The sequence below is a fragment of the Oryzias latipes genome, chromosome 10 (genome assembly GCF_002234675.1).
Source record: "Oryzias latipes chromosome 10, ASM223467v1".
Classification (NCBI taxonomy): domain Eukaryota; kingdom Metazoa; phylum Chordata; class Actinopteri; order Beloniformes; family Adrianichthyidae; genus Oryzias; species Oryzias latipes.
The window spans coordinates 10175459-10197182 of record NC_019868.2 but is presented as its reverse complement, the minus strand read 5'-3'; the positions used below and the strand labels follow the sequence as shown (position 1 = coordinate 10197182).

General features: G+C 40.5%; 2 protein-coding genes and 1 non-coding gene across 4 annotated transcripts in view; 1 reads left to right on the top strand and 2 right to left on the bottom strand.

Annotated features, from left to right (window-relative positions):
- Nucleotides 1-110: 110 nt before the first annotated feature.
- cstf2 (cleavage stimulation factor subunit 2) lies at nt 111-10628 on the bottom strand. 2 transcript variants are annotated; one of them, XM_011479936.1, is made up of 14 exons: nt 10485-10628; nt 10222-10300; nt 9939-10108; nt 9731-9867; nt 7328-7447; nt 7123-7248; nt 5607-5730; nt 4151-4210; nt 2834-2933; nt 1088-1284; nt 852-976; nt 662-745; nt 395-562; nt 111-317 (listed from the first exon to the last, which is right to left on the bottom strand). In XM_011479936.1, the coding sequence occupies exons 1-13, from the start codon at nt 10579-10581 to the stop codon at nt 437-439; spliced, it is 1545 nt and encodes a 514-aa protein (XP_011478238.1). In that variant the 5' UTR covers nt 10582-10628; the 3' UTR covers nt 111-317; nt 395-436. The 2 variants fall into 2 exon arrangements, with proteins under 2 accessions (XP_011478238.1, XP_004073146.1); XM_004073098.3 differs by lacking the exon at nt 4151-4210 and having other exon boundaries at nt 130-317.
- Nucleotides 10629-13289: 2661 nt separating this feature from the next.
- trnav-uac lies at nt 13290-13362 on the bottom strand. The gene has a single exon. It is a non-coding gene; the product is annotated as a tRNA-Val (tRNA).
- A 148-nt stretch (nt 13363-13510) lies between these two features.
- bcorl1 (BCL6 corepressor like 1) overlaps nt 13511-21724 on the top strand; it is a 53716-nt gene continuing 45502 nt past the window's right edge. The window contains exon 1 of the mRNA XM_011479933.3: nt 13511-13669. The gene's annotated coding sequence lies outside the window, so the exon portion shown is untranslated. The remainder of the gene's footprint in view (nt 13670-21724) is intronic.

Sequence of the window (21724 nt, the reverse complement as noted above, 5' to 3'; positions counted from 1 at the left end):
CACCATTTCCCTGATAAGACAAAAAAAAAAACCCCTGTGGTTAATCATTATGAAGACAGAAAGTAGTCTGCCTTACTGGTATGTTGACTTTTAAATAACACTCAGGGAAGGTGTGTGGGATTTTTTTTATTGACAAATTGGTTTCAGAGCTTAAACATGAAAAAAGATGAAGGTTTGTGACGTCTACGGTTGAACTCTTCTTTGCTTCTTGAGCTTCTGAAACATTTCACTATGGTACAAAACAAACAAAAAAACTAGAAAAACACTTCAGGTGGGAGGTGTTCAGGTGGGAGGTGTTCAGCAGGGAGGGGCCGGGGCTGATGGAAAAGCGAGAAAATGCGTCAACATAACCGATCTGATAGAAAAAAACAAAAGGCTGGTTTAAAAATAAAACCTTTGCTGTTTCTTTTCCATGCGTTTCCATCCGTCAGACACATCAAGGCGCCCCGCCTGCCGTCTTCTGAATCTGCTCTTTGAGGATGAGGATGCTCTGTCTCTGCTCTAGGGGCAGCATGGCTATTTGTTCCGGGGTCAGCTGCAGGACCTGCATGATCAGGGCGGCCTGAAAACAGACATTATTTGGGAGAAAAATTAGCTTTTTTTGTACTTGATCCATGATGTCTGACTAATGTATTTATGAATGAGTATTTTTTCCCCTGACCTTCTCATGGTCCTGTGTGGAGACCTGACTCTGCCCAGGACTGAAACCGCCTCCTGATGGGGGACCACCAGATATACCTGGACCCTGTTCCACAAAAACACATTTGTGTTCATTTGTTTTACTCCTCTACAGCTATTCTGTAGCATGAATGTTCATTTCCTGCAAAGTCACTGCCAAACATTTTAGGTACCGGTCTTGCAGGAAGAGGAGCATTTGGTCCCATGCTATGAGGAACGGGATTCTGCATTCCTGTTGCCATGGGAACCCTCTGCGGTGCCACAGGCACGCGGGCATCCATCGCCCTCGGGTCGCGTCCTGAAAAGAAGGAAATGAGTGTCAGTGAAAATGCATACAGTCCTAAAAAAACAAACAATACATGAAGTTACTCGTTAACAGAGGAAAGCAGATCTTTCACATTTCAGCCACCTCTGTTTTCCATCGGAGGACCCCGAGGCTCCATCATCGGGGGCCCTCGGGGGTCGACCATCATGGTTCGTGGTTCTCCCATAGGTAAGCCCCGGATGTCCATGGGGGGGCCTCTTATATCTGGAGGTCCACCTCCTATTGGCTGCATGTGCACAGGTGCGGCCTGGTGGGGGGGTTGAGCTACCATGTAGGGTCGGCTAAAAACCAACATAGAGGGTAAATATTCATATAAAAGTTCAGCAAGACGTCCAGGAAATGAGCATCCAGTCTTCATCCTTAATGTAAAAGGAAGAAACACCTGAACCCGAAAAAACGTTATTTTTGTCCTCAATGAAAACACGGAAAATCATAGCAAGTCCTGCTGGTTACAGTGAGACGAACAAATACTTAAAAAGATGAGAGAGAATGTCATGTGATCAGGCGAGACCAAAATGCCACACGCCATGTTTAGAGGCGTAGAGTTGCATCCCAACAACACTAGACCTGCTGTACAGCACGGGGGTGGAAGCATCATGCTTTTGGGGCACCTTTTCTGCAAAGATAACAGGACAGCTGACCTGTATTCAGGAAAGGATGAATGAGATTTTGGACAAAAACCTCCTTCCGTCAGTGAAAACATTGAGGATGAAACGTGGCTGGAACTTCCAGCAGGACCATGATTCCAAAAACATCGCCCAGGCAATGAAGGAGAGGCTATGTACAAAGCATTTCCTGGTTCGGAATTAGTCTAACCAGAACCCCAATCCAACAGATTCAATCCTCTTTTCTGCCTATTCTTTCAAATAAGTTCTTCAGAAATCATTTAATGAGATTTTCTGGATTTTTATCTTTAAATTTTATCTCTCACAGTTGAAGTATCTCTATGATGAACATTACAGACATCACTTTATTTAATTTTTTATAGTGGGACACTTTGCAGAATCTGTGATTGACAAATACTACTTTTGGACCACGGTGCTTTTTACAGTTAAAGTGTTATAAGTATCAACAGAACTTAAAGACCCGCTCCAATGACAGTGGTGTTTTTAACATGTTCTTGTGGAATTTTTCTCATGATGGAGGACTTTTAGAAAGAAAATAAAGCTTAAACTTTCTCAGTGTTTCTTTATTCTAAGATCGTGAATGCAGTTTAAAAAAAAGAGCATTTTTGTGACATAGAAGAGACGCCGGTTGGGCCACAAGCTCCCTGCTCTGCTCCATTCTGATGCATCCACTTGTAGACGCATAAATCTGCTTTTGTTTTCCTCATCCGAGCTGACATCTGACTCAAAACTCTATTTTTGTTGCATCACTAATGTTATGTTGGGGTTGTGAGGGGCTGTAAGCTAGCAGGAAAGCATGAAAACAGGTGGATGATTGGAAGTGAGGGCAGGCTTACTCCGTGTCAACAGTCCAGTTTCAAACTCAGAGGGGGATTTCTAATGAACTACTGCCGCTCTGCAGAAACTATGTCCTACAATACGACACATATTTTTGATTTTGGCTAAAAACGGCATAATTATGATAAAAAAAGACCACTGGTGATGCTGGAGTGGGAGCCTCTAGTTAACTAATACAAAATGATTCAGCGGATTTGGAAAAATGTCTTGCTCCTTTGCTCTCTGCAGAAACAGTCTCTGTTGAAATTCTGGTTTCCAGGATGCTAAAATAAGCGCAATTGGGACAAACCTTCTGAATGAAACAATGGCCTCTCACACAGACATTCCTGAACACGCCACGCTTCAGACAACCGTTGAAACAACTCACTTGGGGTCGATGACCTCTCCGGTGACAGACAACAGTGTTCCTCCTCTGGGGTCATTGGGACCATCTCCCAGCAGCCCTCTGGGCGGAATTCCCCCAGGTCCTGGAAGGAGGAAAGTTCACACTCAGCTATGTCATTGAGGCACTCAGTGAAGGATTCAGGTGCCAACTCTGGGCCAAACTCCAGGCTGGCACGCCAATGAACAATGAAACTGCTAACACATATGCAGACATCTGGGTGTGTTTGAACAATGGAGAGACACTCCAACAATGCTGCCCTCTATGAGTGTACAGACAACAATTATAGAATTAAAACAAATCTGCAAAAAAACACACAAACTGCAGACTTTTGTTTATGTATGTTCTGTTGGAAGCAACTAGCCCCCAGAATTATTATTCTTTTCTGAATATATGGCAAGAAGCACACCAGATGTGATTGTCTCTGATGTTAAAGAGAAGACTTTAAAAGGCTATTATGATCTGAATTTGCTCCGGGCCACTTCAACAATGCTCTGGAAAATGGCTGATTGGGTGAGAAAGTAAAGGGAACATCTTGAGTGATCCCATAAACCCACCAACCTGCCAATCAAAAAAAAGCTTTTAATACTACACTTATTTCAACTCTAAAAAAAATAAAAAATATCAAATTAAAATAAATAAATAACAGGCTTCTAATACAGACATTTTTGTTGTAAAATATATAAATCAATATAAGTTTTGCTCTCTTTAGAAACCTGCCTCCAGTGGTCATCTAAGGAACTGCAACTTTCAGCACTTTCTGGTTTGAGTCAAGTTTAGGAAGAGAAGGCGGAGGTTGTGCAACACATTCACTGGAAACCTGAAGTGAAAGGATTCACGTGTGCACGTTTATTCAAAAGTGACACTTTGGAGCTTTTTAAAACAATCTCAGCTGAGGATTTCATCCTCTGACGGCAGAACGGCCCTCTGTGTCCTCAGACGACGCCAAACTATTCCTCCTAGATTTGACTGCAAACATCCTCTGATGATTTCTTCAACTCATCTCTAAAGCTGGTCTGCAGATTCACTGTCATTTGAGTTTGTATTTTTGCTAAGTTGCTTTGGGCTATGACCACATCCTCCAGAGCCAGATCTGTCTTTTCACGCACAGCTTCATGTCTCTGCACGTTCCACAGACGTGATGACACACAGACAATCCCTCGTCTGACCTTTTGAACAATTGTGAAAGAAAAAAAAAGAAGAAAAAAAAAAACAAGCCAAGGGAGTAGAGCAGTTCATAGCAGGCAGCATGTTTGCAGGACCCTGCTCCTCAACAGAGGACGGGAGGAAGCACGGAGATACCTGGAGGCCGCTCCAAAGCAGCAGGACCGGCCGATCCTGTGGGAGAATGCTGAAGGTTTCCTGAGCCAGCATTAGAGTGAAAAGAACAAGACAAGACTGAAGAGAGCAAAGCAGAAATTTGGCCCACACACACACACACACACAAACACACAAAGCTGCAAGGGAGGAGTTACAACTCAGGAAGAGTAAACATGTCACAAACTCAGCATTTAGAAAGAAAACAACAGCACTTCTCTGGTGACACCTAGTGGTCAGAGTCAGCAAGAACTTCAGATTCAAAGCCTCTACAGGCGAGGAGATGCAGAAAATATTCAGAGAACTCTCTTAAAGGAAAAAAGAAAGAATTCATTTAACAAATCAGACAAATTTACAGAAATATCAGAAACTTTTGATGTTGCGTTTTTCTTTATAATTCAGTGCTTGAGACTTGATGAAACATTAAGATTTGGTGCTTTAAAATATTGAAAACCATAGTGTTGCTTCTGATAAATACAGGAACAGAATGTGCAATAATATTAAACTCTGCACGTTATTTGGATTTTTGGAAAAAAATGTACAAAACTCAACAGGAAAATAAATTCCAGAAAATCATTTTTTTTCCGTCAGAGATCTAAACAAATGTAATTCTGAGAAATTCTTAGATAAAAGAAAAGTTCTAACAAAATGAAGATGTTAGTTACTGAAATGTGAGAAGAGCAAACTTATGTTGACTTTAAATATTACTGTAGCTTCACTATTTTTAGACTAAAGTCGGATTTCTTGGTTGGGAAAAATTTAAAAAAATAAACAAAAACAAAAAAAAACAATTTCATAATTATTTTGGTATTAGTCACAGATTTTCTTTTTAGAATTTTTTGAGAAATCCAAATTGCAAGAAAATAAAATAAAAAATTATAAATCACAAAAACGTTCAGTTTGGCTTTTATATTTTAGACATCAAATGATTTTTGGGAATTTAAGTCCAAATTCTCATTTTAATATAAAAACTAACATTTTTGTTTATTTGTTTTTTTCCCCACTTTTCTGTATTAATTATATCTTTTAGAAATCAGCCCTCTTCCCCCCTCCCTAACTGACCCTAATTCCTGAAGCCTCGTGGGAGTTTTCCCAAAGTCCTGTTCCAGAAGGACTTGTGGTCTAAATGTTGGGATTCATTCCATTCATCCAAAAAACAAATGCATGAGGTTTAAGACCAGGAACTCTTCACATGCAGATGTCAGAGACAACTGCAGAACCAGCAACTTCAATGAGATGCGCAGCCGTCAACAGATGTGTGGCGTCAATAAGTTGGGATTTGCAACATCAACGGACTTAATCATATTTTTATTTGAACATGATTTCTGGAGTATTTCTCTAACAACAAAAATGTTCCTATAAAAGGAAGTAATCTGAGTATTTTCTGACCTCAGTAGAAACAAACAGCAATTCAAATGTGAGCATCTTGCAGGACGGTTACCTGGAGGTCCGACTGCTCCCTGTACAGGTCCCGGTCCCGGTCCTGGTCCAGGCATCGGTCCAGGACCAACACCGATGTTGGGGGGCTGAATCATCCCAGGCCCTCCGTTTACATGCATTCCAGGCTGATTAGACAGCACACACAAAAACACTTCAACTGCAGACACTTCTCTCCCACAACAGCATCAGTGATCAAGATAACTGTTCTAGTTTGACTTGAGAGGTAGAATAATGCAGAAACTGCAGCCTGCAGCAGTCTGCTACTGCAACTGGAAATCTAGCAGCAACGTCCAACCAACGTGTGGGAGGAGTTACGGCCGCTTTGAGGTTCTAGGAGGCTAAACATCAGAGAAGCATAAAGAACGTATGGCCACATTCTGAACACCCTTCACTTCGTGGTTACGCACTACAGTAAACCCTTGTTTATCGCGGGGGTTACGTTCCAAAAAGAACCCGTGATAGGCAAAATCCGTGAAGTAGAAACCTTTTTTTTTAACTATTGTTATACAATTAAATCCTCTATTATACATTGAAAAGAAAGAACAAACCATTTTACAGGCTCATGCATTTGTTTCACAAATAAAAGGTACTTTAGTAACGTTTTTTTTTTTTTCAACAAATAACTTCTGTACTGTACTGTCAAATAATAATTTTAATCATCAATGTGAACAGAAGACTTCAAATCGCGGAGATAAGCCCCGCCCACCGCGACCCGAGTAAATGGATTAAACAGGAGAAAATATAAAATGATTATGAATAAAATACAAAGTACAGTCGGACAAATAGTGACTCAGGTGTATTTCACTGCTCTTCAGACTGAGTCGCTGCATCCCGACTCCGCTCTGCAGTGTTTTCTTATTTTGAAGCCCGCGGTGCAGCTGTGTTTGTTCGGGAGAAGAACATAGTGATAGGCAGTTGTTGTCGCTCTTTTTTCTACGGGCTTTAGAGAAACTTGAAATTGCAAGAGAATTTGCACGTACGTGTTGTAAATTTGGCAAGCTGTTTTACGTACGTGTACATATTAAACTGCAACGTTATTGACGCACAGGTAGAGAAGAAGCGGAGTGACTTGTTAGCCAATCAGAATGCAGAACACAATGCACGATGCAAATCCGGGAAGTAGCGAAACCGTGAAAAGTAAACCGCGTTATAGCGAGGGATCACTGTATACTCTCATGTGAATTGAAATATCATTTTTGGACCTACAGCTCAAACTCAGACTTACTTTTACCCATGAATTCATGACAAGAAATGAAATATTTGACCGACTTACAGTGAAGTTTTTTTCTTAGGTTTTAAACACAAATTTTAAGCATAATTTAAATTTCCAGTTGAGCATTTATTATAAGTATAATATATTAAGATGTTTTTCCAGAGCTAATTCACTCTATGAGAGGCTGAGATTTTCAAATGCCGTTTGAAATTTCGATCAAGTCCCCCAAAACCATCAACACAGGAACTGGTTTATTCACTAAACTAGTGTTGGATACCAGAGCTTGAGGACGTCTGTAACTCACCACGGGCTGCGGCTGAGACACCGCCACGTTGGGCTGCGCAGCAGGAGCAGGGTTGATTGGCGGCGCTCCCCCAGGTGGTCCGCTGGAAATCAAAGGCTGGACTGTTGTTGTACGGTGGAGCATTTTCTGTGAACCAATCAGATCTCTCTCAAACTTTGCTCATAGTGGGGTTATTCCCAGATCGACGCAGCTCTTTGGTTCTCACCAAGGCTATCTCGGGGTCCACAATCCGCATGACCACCTGAGCCTGGAGCAGAGCGTAGGCCAGCTGAGGGTTCTGCAGCAGCATGTTCCTCGCCTCCTGAGGGCTGTTCTGCACACACAGCTGGAAGGAGAAGGGAAAAAAAAATGAATTAATACAATTTTTAGAACTCAGACTCATCGAGGCTCACCAAAAAAAGGGGGATCGGCCAATAAATCCAACTATATTTTTGCATTTTGATGCTTTTTAATGAATCCAGTGAGATAATATGAGGTGCCCACAGCGCCATCTAACGGATTCCACTGGTAAGAGCCAATCAGAGCAAGGGTACGGACCAAAAAGTGCGGTCCTCACAAATGAAGGAGCAGAAAAGCTTTCAGCTTGGAGAATCTGCTGAGAACAGTCGCGTGTCACGTGACGAAGGTGCACAAGCACCGGAAAAAGAATCCTGAACCTGAATTTACCCCCCAGTCTTCCACATCTCACTACTACTCCTGCTAGAAAAATGGAAAAGCAGCATATGCAGCACCTCCATTAGCTTGGAGCATCTCCCACTGTGAAACAATGACGCCGACAACACAAGCATGAAGACAGACACAGAAAGTGACCGACCTTTTTCAGAGGAAGAGAGCACTGAAACTGTTTTGTGTAGAGGGGGGGGCAGGATAAGATCACAAGCCCCTGCATCATTCAAGCAGTTTTGTTTCTTTTGCTTTCTTAAGTAAAACCTGACAGATGAGAGAAGAGAGAAGACCCTCTTTTGTTCCAACAGGAAAGCGAGCGGTTAACAATTTAGCACATTTCATGAATTCAATCTTTTCCCCCTCCCCAACTAAGAATAATGCATATCGTCTGTTAAACTTTAAAGTCCCACTCTGTTCACCTTTTGATTTACTATCAAAGTGTTCCCAGTGATCTTTTCGTTATGATTATGACGTTTTAGCCAAAATCAGAAAACCTGTGTCTTTTTATAGGACAGTTTCTGCAGAGGCCCCACTTCCCATCATCCATCTGTTTACACTCTCTCACACTGGTTTACAGCCCCTCACACCCCCCCAAGCCAAAAATACGAGGGAAACACAAATGGGGGGCAATATCGGAGCGATCCAGCCATAAAGTTTAGAGGCAGATTCCAGCTCGCATGAGGAAAACAAAGGCGTACATGTATTTAGGGCTGCACGATATGAGGAAAACGCGCGATATGCGATATTGGTAATTAATATTGCGATAACGATATGAATTGCGGTATATAAACAAATAGCAAAAAAAACAAAAACATCATTTCCATTTCACTGCAACAGTTTAAAAATTATACTCCAAATGACCCTTGTCGACGTAGGGGGCAAACATCAAACATAAAAGGGCTCATCTGATTGATCAAAAACGTAAACGGGTCCTTCCGATTGGTTAAATGCATAAAGGGATTTATTTCATTTGTTCAATATTTCAAGCTGCCATGAGTTTGTTATAGCAGATTTAAGGTAACCATTTATTGCGATTTTTGCCGTCTTTTGCGGTATGCATATTGCACAGCTTAATGTCGCGATAACGATAAATTTGCGGTATATTGTGCAGGCCTAGCGTACATCTATTTGTCTACAAGTGGATGCATCAGAATGGAGCAGAGCAGGGAGCTTGTGGTTCACAGATTGTAGCTTCTACATCACAACTACATGTTTTTTCCCCAGCTGAATTTTTTCGTCTGCTCCTGATTCACAACGATTGGGATAAAGACATACTCAGAAATGCCAATTTTAAACGTAATTGTCTTTATGGATGACGTGGTGACAAAAAAACTGATGGAAATTCATGTTGGCTACACATAATACATGCAACCAAGATGCATCCAAGGCTGAATGCTGTTGTTGGACGCACGTATTTAAAGTTCAAGTCTGATTAGATGTCATACACCCAGGTAAGTGAAACATGTTCTCCGTATTTGATCCATGCCCCTGCGGACACAGCTGCACTCAGGAACCATTTGGTGTTTTGACCCAAACCGTAATCCTAACGCTTCCTCTGGGTCCGTGCGGCCAAGAAAAAAGTTCAGCACTGGCCGCACGCATTTTTAAAATTGTGTGCGAACAGACAACTTTCCTTCTTTACATACAAACGTTTTCAATCATCAGAAAAAATGACACATGAACACAATTTTCTTTGGAGTGGGTCGTTAATGCCGTCTTAAAGCGGACCAGTGAAAAAGTTGTTTGACAGACATTTTTCTAAATACGCAAGTATTTAAAAAAAAAAAAAAAAGTAAAGGGACGGCTGCAGGGGGCCCCATGTTATCGTTTACCTGTGGCCTCAAGACTGCCAAGTATCAGTATTGGCACAGAAAAAAGGACATCAGATGACCCCTCCTAAAAATGTGTAGTTCCAGAACACAGTGAACACCCCCCCTCTCACCTTCATCTGTTTCATCAGCTCAAACATCTGCTCAGGCGGCAGGCTGGCCACAGCTCTGCTGATGGACTCAGGGGCCTCCTCTGGGGGGACCCCGTCTCCGTATGGAGACTCGATGATAGGAGCTCCTGTTCCCAAACCTACAGAACAAAAACAATCCGCCGCGTGACCCCCCACATAACCTGGCTTCTGTTGAACACAAATGACTTACTCTTCAGCTCCTCCTTGTTCTTCTCGCTGGCTGCGTTATCGACTCTTAGCGCCCGTCCGCTGAACTCCCTGCCGTTCAGGTTCCTCATGGCGCTGAGCGCCGTCTCCTGGTCTTGATACTCGCAGAAGCCGTAGCCCTTCGGCTTCCCAGTCTCTCTGTCATACACCAACCTGAAACCGAGAATAATGAGCCGTTAATAGGACATTTTAGTTTGGATATGTGGTCAGAACTGTTGAAAGTTACATTTAAAATAGTTCCCTCCTACTGTCCTAGTCCTACTTACCTGAAGCTGACAACAAGCCCGACTTCTGAAAATATGTCTTTCAGTTGTTCCTCTGTAGCTTCGTAAGGGATGTTTCCCACTAAGAAAAATCATTAGATATGAACATAAAAACACCGAAATACATTTCCTTTAATTAATAAAACAAAGTTAACGGTGTCCTCGCGTTCGTTATTCCCTTAGTGACTAGCTCATATGAACGCCGTTTATAAGCTACCCCTCTTTACCTGTTTGATTTATCGACCTAAAATGAACCACAAACTCACCAAACACGGATCGAAGGGACCGATCCATAGCCGGGTCTCTGCTGGCCGCAGCGGCGGCGGCTGCAGCAGCCGTGGCGGCAGAAGCCATGGACGCCATTTTGGGGACCAAAAAGAGTGTGACACCAGGATGTTAGGAGAAGACAACATCCGTTTGTGAAACGGGCTGCGTTCGAATATCAAATTCCCACCGACATCCTTATAACATCGCTAGCCACACGAATATATGTTAAAAAAAAACCGAATAAATACAATAAAAATAAAATTGTGTCTACGATTGTACTTAGAAAATGTACTGTTTGGCCTCACTCATAGCCCAAATCATAAAAAATAACAAATATAATTAACCACATATTAATTGTATGGAAATGGGCCATTCATAAATACACATTTTCAAACCATACCCCACATTTCTCTAACTTTGTCAATGAGGTCAAACAATACAATAAAACATTCTGACAATAGGAAAGCCATTAAAACTCTTAAACTGTTTGTCATTTTCAATAAAATGCAATAATAACCCCCTGGCTTGTTCTTTTCCTAATGTTATGTTGAAAAAAAAATTTATTGGATCGTTGTGATCAATAAAGTTTGTTGGAAAAAAAGAGGAAACCACAATCAGAAAAAAAGAATATAAAATAAAAAGTCGAACAAAATACAAGTTGCCTATAGAAATAAAACCTGTAAAAAGTTAGTTAATGTAAAAATAAGATAACTTTAGTAAAGCCCCATGGAGTTTTCAGCTTTAACAGAAGACTGTGTTAGTACATGAATCAAATGTTTTAAAAAGTAAACACAATTAATAAATGTTTTGTTGCAGGGTCACGCACTCACACTGTGGGACAATGCAGAATATTTACTCAAGCTGCACAGCATGTTTCTGGCCTGTGGGATCAAGCTGCAGTGTCCAGAGAAATCTCATCCATGCACAGAGACAACATGCAAACTCCACACAGACAGGACCCAGCTGGAATTTGAACCTCTGTCTTTTTGCTGGAAAGCAAGAGTGCTATCTACTTCTCTACTTGGAAATTACAGTCAAATCATTGAACTAATATATAAATTGGTTTATATTATTGTGATATTTAAAAAAAAAAAGTACTAAATACTAGAACATTTGAGGAGAAAATGCTGGCGTTAAACTGGTCCTCGAATTAAAGGCTTTTAGGTCAAAACAATCAGGAACTTGACTTTCAATGCAAATAAATATTAGCCACAGTTATCTTCCACCTTGATTCCTAAAAATCAGTCTCAAATGAGGTAAAACACCACACCGGTCTACTTTTTATTTAATCAGGCTTGATCTATGATTGAATTCTGTCCACATATTTATCATAAAATTATCAATAAGTTTTTTTTAAATCAGTTCATTTATTTATTTAATATAAGATATTTTATTTACATGAAAACAGTTTTTTCAACAAGTAAGCTACAGATATAAATCAGATAGATGACCTGCAAAGTTATTGTTTTTTGGTTTGTTTGTTTTAGTTTGTTGGTTTACTCATTTTACATTAACCAAAAACGAGAATAGGTAGTCCAATCTATAACAGAAAGGATTTCAGCTTTTTATTTTGTTTTATTGCCAAAAAAATATTTGTGATTTTTCAAGAATCCCAGAAAATTAAGGTTAAAAAGAAAAATGTTTTGAAAAAAACCCCCAACAATTTAAAGTATTTTCAAGATTCCACAGGCTTTAAATAGAATATTACATATTAAGCGGAGATTCATGGCCGTAAAATTATTTTTTTATATAAAAAAAATTAACAAACACAATATTTATTTTTAAAAAGATGTGATGAACACCTGCAGAACTTCCCCCTACATTAAATACAGTCAACTGTATAAATACTGTATAACCAATGTTTAGCATGGAGGTGGAGGGTTCATTGTCCGGGTTTGTTTTAGAGAGACACAAGCTGAGCAGACTCAGCCATTAAAAACCCACTTTTGATCATCTTTTTATCATTTGTACAGGTATTTCTGGTGTTTTTTATTTTATTTTATCATGACTACAGTTTTTAGGAGAATTAAAAAATGTCCCTACTCATTAAAAAGATGTTCATTAGAAATTGACCTATGAGCTGACCTCCCCACTTCCCATCATCCATTTTTTACACCCTCTCCTTCTAACTTAAAGCCCTTCCCACCCCCAATCTAACATCAGCCGTGCAACAAAAATGGCGAGCAATATTGGAGCTATCCAGTTTTGAGCCAGATTTCAGCTCAGGGAAAGCAAACACATATGTATATGGAAGTAGATGGACTGGAATGGAGCAGAGCAGGGAGCCAGTTGCCTGCCGATTGAAGATTTTACGTCATATCTACAAGCTTTTTTCAAACTATGTGTTTTGTCTGGCTGATTCACAACCATTTCAATGAAAAATACTCAAAAATGCAATTTTAAGCTTAATTTTCTTTAAACGTGTCCATTTAAAGACCCACTCCGTTTAAAAACGGAGTGGGTCTTTTTCATGTATTTATTTTTTGCAATTCATCAATTTCTGTTGAAATAGTCTTGCGTTACAGAGCTTTTCGTTTTGATACCTTTATAAACTGCTGAACCAGTTATTAAAATGTTTCTCACATATTGTGTAGCAAATCCATCAATCATGGACAGAATACAATGAAATTGAAAGTTGTGAATCTATTACATGTATTTAACTGAATCAGTACTGCCTTTTGAGGTTGTAATATGTGTCTCATTTTAATGTTATTTTTGTAAATTCACTTGTCTCTTTTTGTTGCAGAGTGCATCCCATAATACACTGACAGGTGTTTTCAGTTAAGATTTTAGGGAAAAAAATATGGTTCCACTGGGGCTCGAACCCAGGACCTTCTGCGTGTAAAGCAGACGTGATAACCGCTACACTATGGAACCATTCCGCATTTTAGCTAAAGTTTTTGTTATTAACAACACTCAACCACCAACCACCGTTAGCCCTTCGCTGGGAAAAATATAGCGCTGTGATTCCGGTGTTCTCCACCGCACCGCCCCGTTACGCCCTCTGTCCTCCGCTTTTTCGCTGCATGCTGCGGTGTGCTGGTGCGCTGCAGTCCCGCACGAAGCCACCCACGTCTGGATATCCTCCCGGCCGGCGCTGGGCTCCGGATGCTCGTGTTTATGTGTTTCTGAGAGCGGAGCCCTCTTAGGACGGGACGCTTTTTGTGACCGATTTAACGTCATGGTAGGTATCATCTAACCCTAACACCCCCCACCACCCCCCACCCGCCGCAGAGCGTCCGCGGAAACAATCGACTTTGGTGGATCGCCTTCATTTGTCCTTCTTGTCCGCCGCCGGGAACCACATACGTTCCTGATCTCCTTTGACATGTCCGGCTAGCATGGAGGAAGCATGCACATGTTCAAACTTCAAAACAACTAGTGCGCAAACGCACGAAAATCAAATCAGAGCTGGCTGCTCACGCATTAAAGTTTCCATTAAAACAGCCTCATTTTAAAAAAAGCAGTTTGTTTTTTACCATGTAGCCATCCAAAGTGTTTGTTGTTTATGTTTAATATTTCACAGCACAGGCAAAAGGTTTAAACATTACACACCAGTGCTTGCTTGTGTGTGTGGCATTTAGTCCAGCGGAGCACCACGGAGTGAGGAGACATTTCTAAGTGAATTATTCAGTCTTAGACATGTTACTTAAGCTTCTGTTGGGCTCCAGCAGCACTGTCACACATTTCTTATTGTAAGGTCAGCCTTAAAGGCTGCAAAGCGCAACACCCTTGTTGTGCCACAACAATTTAGGATGTATAAATACACACTCCAAAACCCGAGACTTCATTCTGACTTTACACTGCTGCTTGCCTGTGAGCATCTCTGCAGAGATGGCTGGATTTTTAGGAATGTCTTTCTGATTGGTTGCACATTTTCTGCTAAAGTGTTGGTATAGGAGAGGGTTTTCTCATGGTGGAGGAGATACAGAGTATATCAAAGATTTTAAGATTAAAAAAATGAATTTCTGAGTATTTTCTAAATTCAAGTTGTTGTGTGAATCAGGAGCAAAGTTTGTAGCAGTGAAGTAGTGCTACAGTTGGTGGGCCCCTAGCTCCCTGCTCCATTCCGATGCATGTACTTGCAGACGAATCTTGGTCTTTGTTTTCCTTGTCTGCGTGTGACCCTGCAACTAACCACTGGGAACACTTTTACAGTAGACCAAAAGATGACTGGAGTGGGACTTTAACCCCGGGTCATATTATGGTATATTTTTTTGTTTCTATATCATTTAGCTTTAGCAGAGGAGCACACAGACATGAAAACTCAAACTTACCTTTACTCTCACATCAGAAGCAAGCCCATCTTGCTCACTGCTCACTGTAGGGAAAGTGAATCTTTAATCCCTAATTAGATTTTTGAGACGAAAACAACGCACAACAACTATATCTGTGTGTCTGCGGTATTTATTATAAGTATGCGACAAATACCACAAGTACTAATCAAGTTGTGAAGTTTCTCTGCTGCAATTTGAATCAAACTCTCTGTGGGACAGAAAGACTTTTCCATGTCCATTAGCATTCATGAAATCTCATCTCTGCCCCCCTAAAAACTACCTACAGTGATACACAAACATTTGGAATCATGTTTTTTTAATCTTGTTTATTATGTCCTAAAGTATATACTGGACATATACTGGACTGCACTGACTTATAATTTTTACAATTCTTCTTTATTACTGCACCCCTGAGTGGAAATTTGACCCCCCAAGTATTTGCACGCACCAAGTACCTGGTGAAAATGATTATGGGGCATCATGAACAACCATCTCCCCAAGAAATGATATCACAGCGGATATACAGTACAGACCAAATGTTTGGACACGCCTTCTCATTCAAAGAGTTTTCTTTATTTTCATGACTATGATAATTGTAGATTCACACTGAAGGCATCAAAACTATGCATTAACACATGTGTAATTATATACATAACAAAAAAGTGTGAAACAGCTGAAAATATGTCATATTGTAGGTTCTTCATAGTAGCCACCTTTTGATTTGATTACTTCTTTGCAAACTCGTGGCATTCTCTTGATGAGCTTCTAGAGGTAGTCACCTGAAATGGTCTTCCTACAGTCTTGAAGGAGTTCCCAGAGATGCTTAGCCCTTGTTGGCCCTTTTGCCTTCACTCTGCAGTCCAGCTCAACCCAAACCATCTCCATTGGGTTCAGGTGCTGTGACTGTGCAGGCCAGGTCATCTGGCACAGCACCCCATCACTCTCCTTCTTGGTCAAATAGCCCTTAAACAGCCTGGAGGTGTGTTTGGGGTCATTGTCCTGTTAAAAAATAAATGATGGTCCAACTAAACGCAAACCGTATGGAATAGCATGCCGCTGCAAGATGCTGTAGTAGCCATGCTGGTGTAGTATGGTTCAGTATTCAATTTTGAATAAATCCCCAACAGTGTCACCAGCAAAGCACCCCCACACCATCACACCTCCTCCTCCATGCTTCACAGTGGGAACCAGGCATGTAGAGTCCATCCGTTCACCTTTTCTGCGTCCCACAAAGACACAGTGGTTGGAACCAAAAATCTCCAATTTGGAGTCATCAGACCAAAGCACAGATTTCCACTGGTCTAATGTCCATTCCTTGTGTTCTTTTGCCCAAACAAGTCTCTTCTGCTTGTTGCCTTTCTTTAGCAGTGGTTTCCTAGCAGATATTCTACCATGAAGGCCTGATTCACACAGTCTCCTTTTAACAATTGTTGTAGAGATGTGTCTGCTGCTAGAACTCTGTGTGCCATTGACCTGCTCTATAATCTGAGCTGCTGTTAACCTGTGATTTCTGAGGCTGGTGACTCGGATGGACTTATCCTCTGCAGCAGAGGTGACTCTTGGTCTTCCTTTCCTTGGGCGGTCCGCATGTGAGCCAATTTCTTTGAAGCGCTTGATGGTTTTTGTGACTGCACTTCACTTTCAAAGTTTTCCCAATTTTTCGGACTGACTGACCTTCATTTCTTAAAGTATTTATGGTCACTCGTTTTTCTGTTCTTAGCTGCTTTTTCTTTCCATAATACAAATTCTAACAGTCTATTCTGTAGGACTATCAGCTGTGTATCCACCTGACTTCTGCACAACACAACTAATGGTCCCAATCCCATTTATAAGGCAAGAAATCACACTTATTAAACCTGACAGGGCACACCTGTGAAGTGAAAAACATTTCAGGTGACTACATCTAGAAGCTCATCAAGAGAATGCCAAGAGTTTGCAAAGCAGTAATCAAATCAAAAGGTGGCTACTATGAAGAACCTACAATATGACATATTTTCAGTTGTTTCACACTTTTTTGTTATGTATATAATTCCACATCTGTTAATTCATAGTTTTGATGCCTTTAGTGTGAATCTAAAATTTCTATAGTCATGAAAATAAAGGAAACTCTTTGAATGAGAAGATGTGTCCAAACATTTGGTCTGTACTGTAACTGTCAAAAAACTGAATGGGACCAAAATCTCATTTGGAGCTTGAAAAAACATATCTATACTTCAAAATCCACTAACGAAACCAAAAAACACGTGTGAAGGATATTAAAAAGAAGTTTTCAAATTATTTTATATTATTTTTGGAAAGGGCCACAAGACCTACAGCTTGGCGTCCATTTTGTGGCAAAAAGCGAAATAAGCTGGTTTTTATATTTTCCCACAATTTGGGAAAATAAAATATTTGTTTGAGACATCAAAATTTAAAACAGGCCGCTACTTTGAAAAATCGTTGTTTTTTATCCCATATATTTGTCGCGTGCAGCTCTGACCATATCGGCAGTGACAGATAGGTAGAGTAAGGGGCATGTAGCAGCTGCTCAGCCAGTGAGGGTGTTCAAAAGGGGGTGGCGAGGGCGAGGGCGGGTAGTGTGTGCAGCCCATTGAACGCAACTTTCAGCTGTAATGTAGATTTGCATTTGCAAAACACAACTTTATGTTAAAATTGATATTTTTTTAAAGAGGGAATTTTACATGTACGTATCAGATGAGTCTCTGATTGGTGCAGCCTGTCTGAACGCAAAGGCAGCACCCCTGCATGCTGTCTGTATGTGTGGCCTTCTGCATTAGGCGCTCATTTGTTTTCCCTTCTTTATTATAAACTGCTTAACATAAAGTCATGCCTAATAATCAAATTTAAATCTAAGTGTGAGTGCATTTCCAATATTTGTTGCTCGACTCGTCAGAATTTGTACTTACGGGAGTTTATTAGCAAAAAAGTTTTTTATTGTACCTTTAAGTAATAGAACAGAAAGCCCTAAGCTTGGTAACAGCTTAAGTTCACATCAAACCAAATTTTTCTTCCCCCCAGATAGATATTTTTTTGGTTTACATAAAGGCAAACAGGTTCATGTGACAAAGTAAGACAGCTTTTAAAAACACAGCAACTCATACATTTCACAGCAATTTGGGCACATTTATTTTTTCCAAGAGGACAGTGAAAACAGCGAAGAGAGGATCAAGTGGTTGAGAATGCACTTTGAGAGTCAGGAAAATGTAGTTAACCATGTCACATATACTGTATTTGCCTTCATTTTACCGCAGTTTAAATTGTTATCTTTTGAAGGTGTGGTTTAAGTTCTAACATTTTACATGTAGTGTTTCATTTGTGGGTAAATGTCCCACTTCTTGAAATTCTTCATGTTTTGTATATTACAGTTAGTTTTGATGGGACTCTCAGTGCACAGAGTGAGGGAAGAAGATGAAAAATGAGATTAAAGACAAACATTTCTGAATTTGAAGAAGAAAAATTGAATATCTAAGTGACAATGTGAGGCTGTCGATTAAAGAAAAATCTTGACTTGTTGCTATTGATTTTTAAAAAATATGCAAACACCCTTTTTGTCACGTAAGCACCAACATTTAGCGGTACATAACCAACGCAGAACTCCCAAATGTCTGTGTGTTGATGGAGATAAGGACCCCTACTGAAGAAACTGTTGCAGTAGATGCTGCGATGTGCCTTTGTTTGAGCTGAATTTCAATTACCTTAGAGCCCAGTCGCAAAGTGTAGTAAGGAGGCCCGAAACACCCCATATTTAGTGGACGTCTTCCTGAGTGCACCGTCTTCATTTGGTTTTTTGTTGAGTCGCATAACAACAATGGAGAACATCAAGGTAATGGTAGTGCTGCTGCTTGAGTTTTGGGGTGATTCTAAAGTCTTAAAAAAGTAAAGCCAAAGAAAGCTGTGGTTGTCTCAACTTAGTTTTTTTTGCTTTGGATGGAAGATATCCCCAGCTGCCAACTCCAGACTCTAAACTACAAATGTGTTTGTGATGTCATTCTCTGTCTAATCAGTGGTATGGAATCTGGTGGTGTTGCAATCTAGCTCCAGTCAGCCCAGATGGAACTGCTGCCTCGAGCGTTCAAAAAAAGTATGGCCCAGCCTGCAACAGCATGAAATGTAAAAACTAAAAATCAGCATAGAATGAGAGACCGTGCAGGACAGAGTGGAGCTTATGAGAATGCAATTGAGGTGAAGGCATTTGGGAATGACAGTGCCACAAACACTGACAGAGTTGGGTCTTGGGTTTTGATTTACTGAGATCCTTAATTTAAAAAAAAGGCAAAAGTGTTTGCATGCAAACAGATTGAATGGTATTTGTTTAAAATTTGCAGGGGATCAACAAAAATGATGAAACAACATTAACCCTTTAACAGTGGAGATGCCGCCGGCAACACCTAAATAATACGCTTTTTGACACAGCAACCGTTTTTTTCGCAATCATCGGTAGCAGCTAATTCTGACGCTTTTCATATCGGCTTTCATATCGACACAACGCCGCTTTTCTTTGCAACAGGATCAACTGATTCACGTTGGTTGCGTAAGCACAGCACTACTGTAAAGTGTTGCATATCAGCGCAAGGCTGTTTTTCTTAGCTTCCGAATCAGCTGAAATTACGTTAATTGTGTCAACGGTTGATCATTTACGGTAATGATGATGATGAGAATACTTTATTTCAGACTTATACCATGGTCCGGTTGAATACTCGATTCTGATTGGCTGCTGGGTATGCGTTAAAACCTGATAACCGCACGGTGAAAAAAGAAGTTCCGGTCGGCTAGCTTAAATGATTTGTATCACTGCGCCGGCTTCTGTAAAACAACCTTTTGCTTCATCATCGGGGCAAAAACAAGCGGTAAGCGATTAACTTTCCCTCTGAATTGATGCTTTATTCAACCCATCGGGACGATCAGCATATATATATCGCCGAATCTTAACTGCAGCGGTGGTGCTGCACGACGCGGACTATATGTTACGTGATGCGGGCGCGATGCGCCGCATCACGTAACATATAGTACGCTGTTTATGAGAAAAGTGATACAAATCGAAAAAAAAAACAAGAATTAAGGACTAAAACCTGGTTAATATGTATTGCTTTTGTAAGTGACCATGGTATAAGCGGGTTAATGGCCTTCGAAGTGTGCGGTTACTACTTTTTAATGCACTTCGCGGAAGCAACCGTCCTCCGCTTCGCGTCGGACGGTTCAGGCTTCCACGGCGTGCGTTAAAAAGTAGTAACCGCACACTTCGTCGGCCATTAACCCTTACATATACTCTAAAAGAAAAGAAAGGAGTACATAAAAATAATAAAAAAAATAAGTATAAGAAGAAGTTCAAAAAAAAACCACTGTGTGTAGTCCTGTAGCTTCTCTGATTAGTACACAATCAGTTTCAGATACCCATATATACACAAATAGATACATTTACACATAGAAACATACACGGGGAGCCGGTTTAGCTTGTGCTGGTTTGCAGCACCTTCCATCCGTGAAACCCAGGTTCGAATCCAGGCTGCCGCCTGCTCCCTTCTCTACCTCTGTGCCGGCCCCAAGCCCAGTTGCCTTGAGAAGATTGCGTCAGGAAGGGCATCCGGCGTAAAACATTGCCAAGTTTTCCATGCGACTTGTTCGCTGTGGCGACCCCTGATGGGAAAAAGCCGAAAGAGAAACAACACATAGAAACATACACACATTTGACACAAATTTGTCATGTGTAAACACTCATTTTGTTCTATTTATATCTTATGCCCCAACACACCCAACCACATCGCACACAACTGAAATTTATATTGAAAAATATTCATGGAAATATCACTGTTTATTTGTATATGTATATATCTATTAATAATCAGTCAAAAGAATGTCAACACTTGAGCTAAAGTTTGGGTTTTAAAGGATAAAAAGACCCCAAAAAAAGCCATTTTAAATGAGGATTTACTAAAGATTACGGTCTATGCACGTTAAATCAATGCAATGGGGAGTGGAGAAGGAGCTTCTGGGAGGAATAAAAATTAAACTGCAGGCCCTGAAAACGGTCAGATCTAAAACACGCAAGGTGCATGCTGTGTTTTCTTTGACACGAGAGCTAAGGAGGGATGGAGTGAACACACAGCAGCTGGTCCGGTTGGTATTTGAGCTGATGATGGCCATTAATGGGCTCACAAGAGGGATCGAAGATGGGGTACAGGTGGGGATGAAGGCTCTCAATGCCAGTTGCTCCAGAGTGCATCAGCTGGAGCTTAGGGGGAGTGTACAGCGCAGCATAGACGCGTGCTGAAGGAGAAGAGCAGACTGTGAAAGAGAAACAGCCAAGGTAAAACTGTGACATTGACAAAAATAGGAAAAGACATAAATAATGTCTGCTTTGATTTTCATGAGCGGCTCTAAATCAGCTCCTAACTCATCTGGAAGCTAGAAAATTGCAACACTGGATAAGCAGTAAGTCTTTATATTTGCTTCTTGCATTTTATAAGCATTTAGCAGATAATAAGAACTTCCTCCATCACCTTTGAAGGTGTCTATGCCTCCTTCCATCTACAATGACTGCAGACATCTTTGTGTAAAATTCTGTTAATTGTCATGTAAATTAAAGATGCAAAACAGCTGCTCCTTTTTCAAAATTGAAAAATCTGATTGTCAAACAAATGCCTACATTGTTATTCTTCATAAGCAAACACACAATAGAATGTATGTTTTACTTTGGCCATTTAACAAAAGCAATACAATTAGTAAATCAAATGAAACATTTTTGTGCACACTGTCAACACTTGTTCATAAAAGCTTTTGTAAATCACAGAATTGATCTACTTTATGCTGAATCAGTCACAGACCTTCAAACTTCATATAATTAGCTGAAGAACATGGCAGCTGTACCCAACCCATATCACAACAAATGCAATGTCCATTGCAGTAGTCTAAAGCAGAGATTCTGCTTTAATGTCAGACATTTTTTTCACTTTTGAAGTTGGTAT

Coding starts and splice junctions, on each gene's coding strand:
- cstf2 (XM_011479936.1), bottom strand. CDS start 10,581: ATGGCGTCCATGGCTTCTGCCGCCACGGCTGCTGCAGCCGCCGCCGCT. Junction 10,109..10,221: donor GGGCTTGTTGTCAGCTTCAG/GTAAGTAGGACT, acceptor TCTCGGTTTCAG/GTTGGTGTATGACAGAGAGA. Junction 2,934..4,150: donor TGCTTTGGAGCGGCCTCCAG/GTATCTCCGTGC, acceptor TCCTCCTTCCAG/GACCTGGGGGAATTCCGCCC.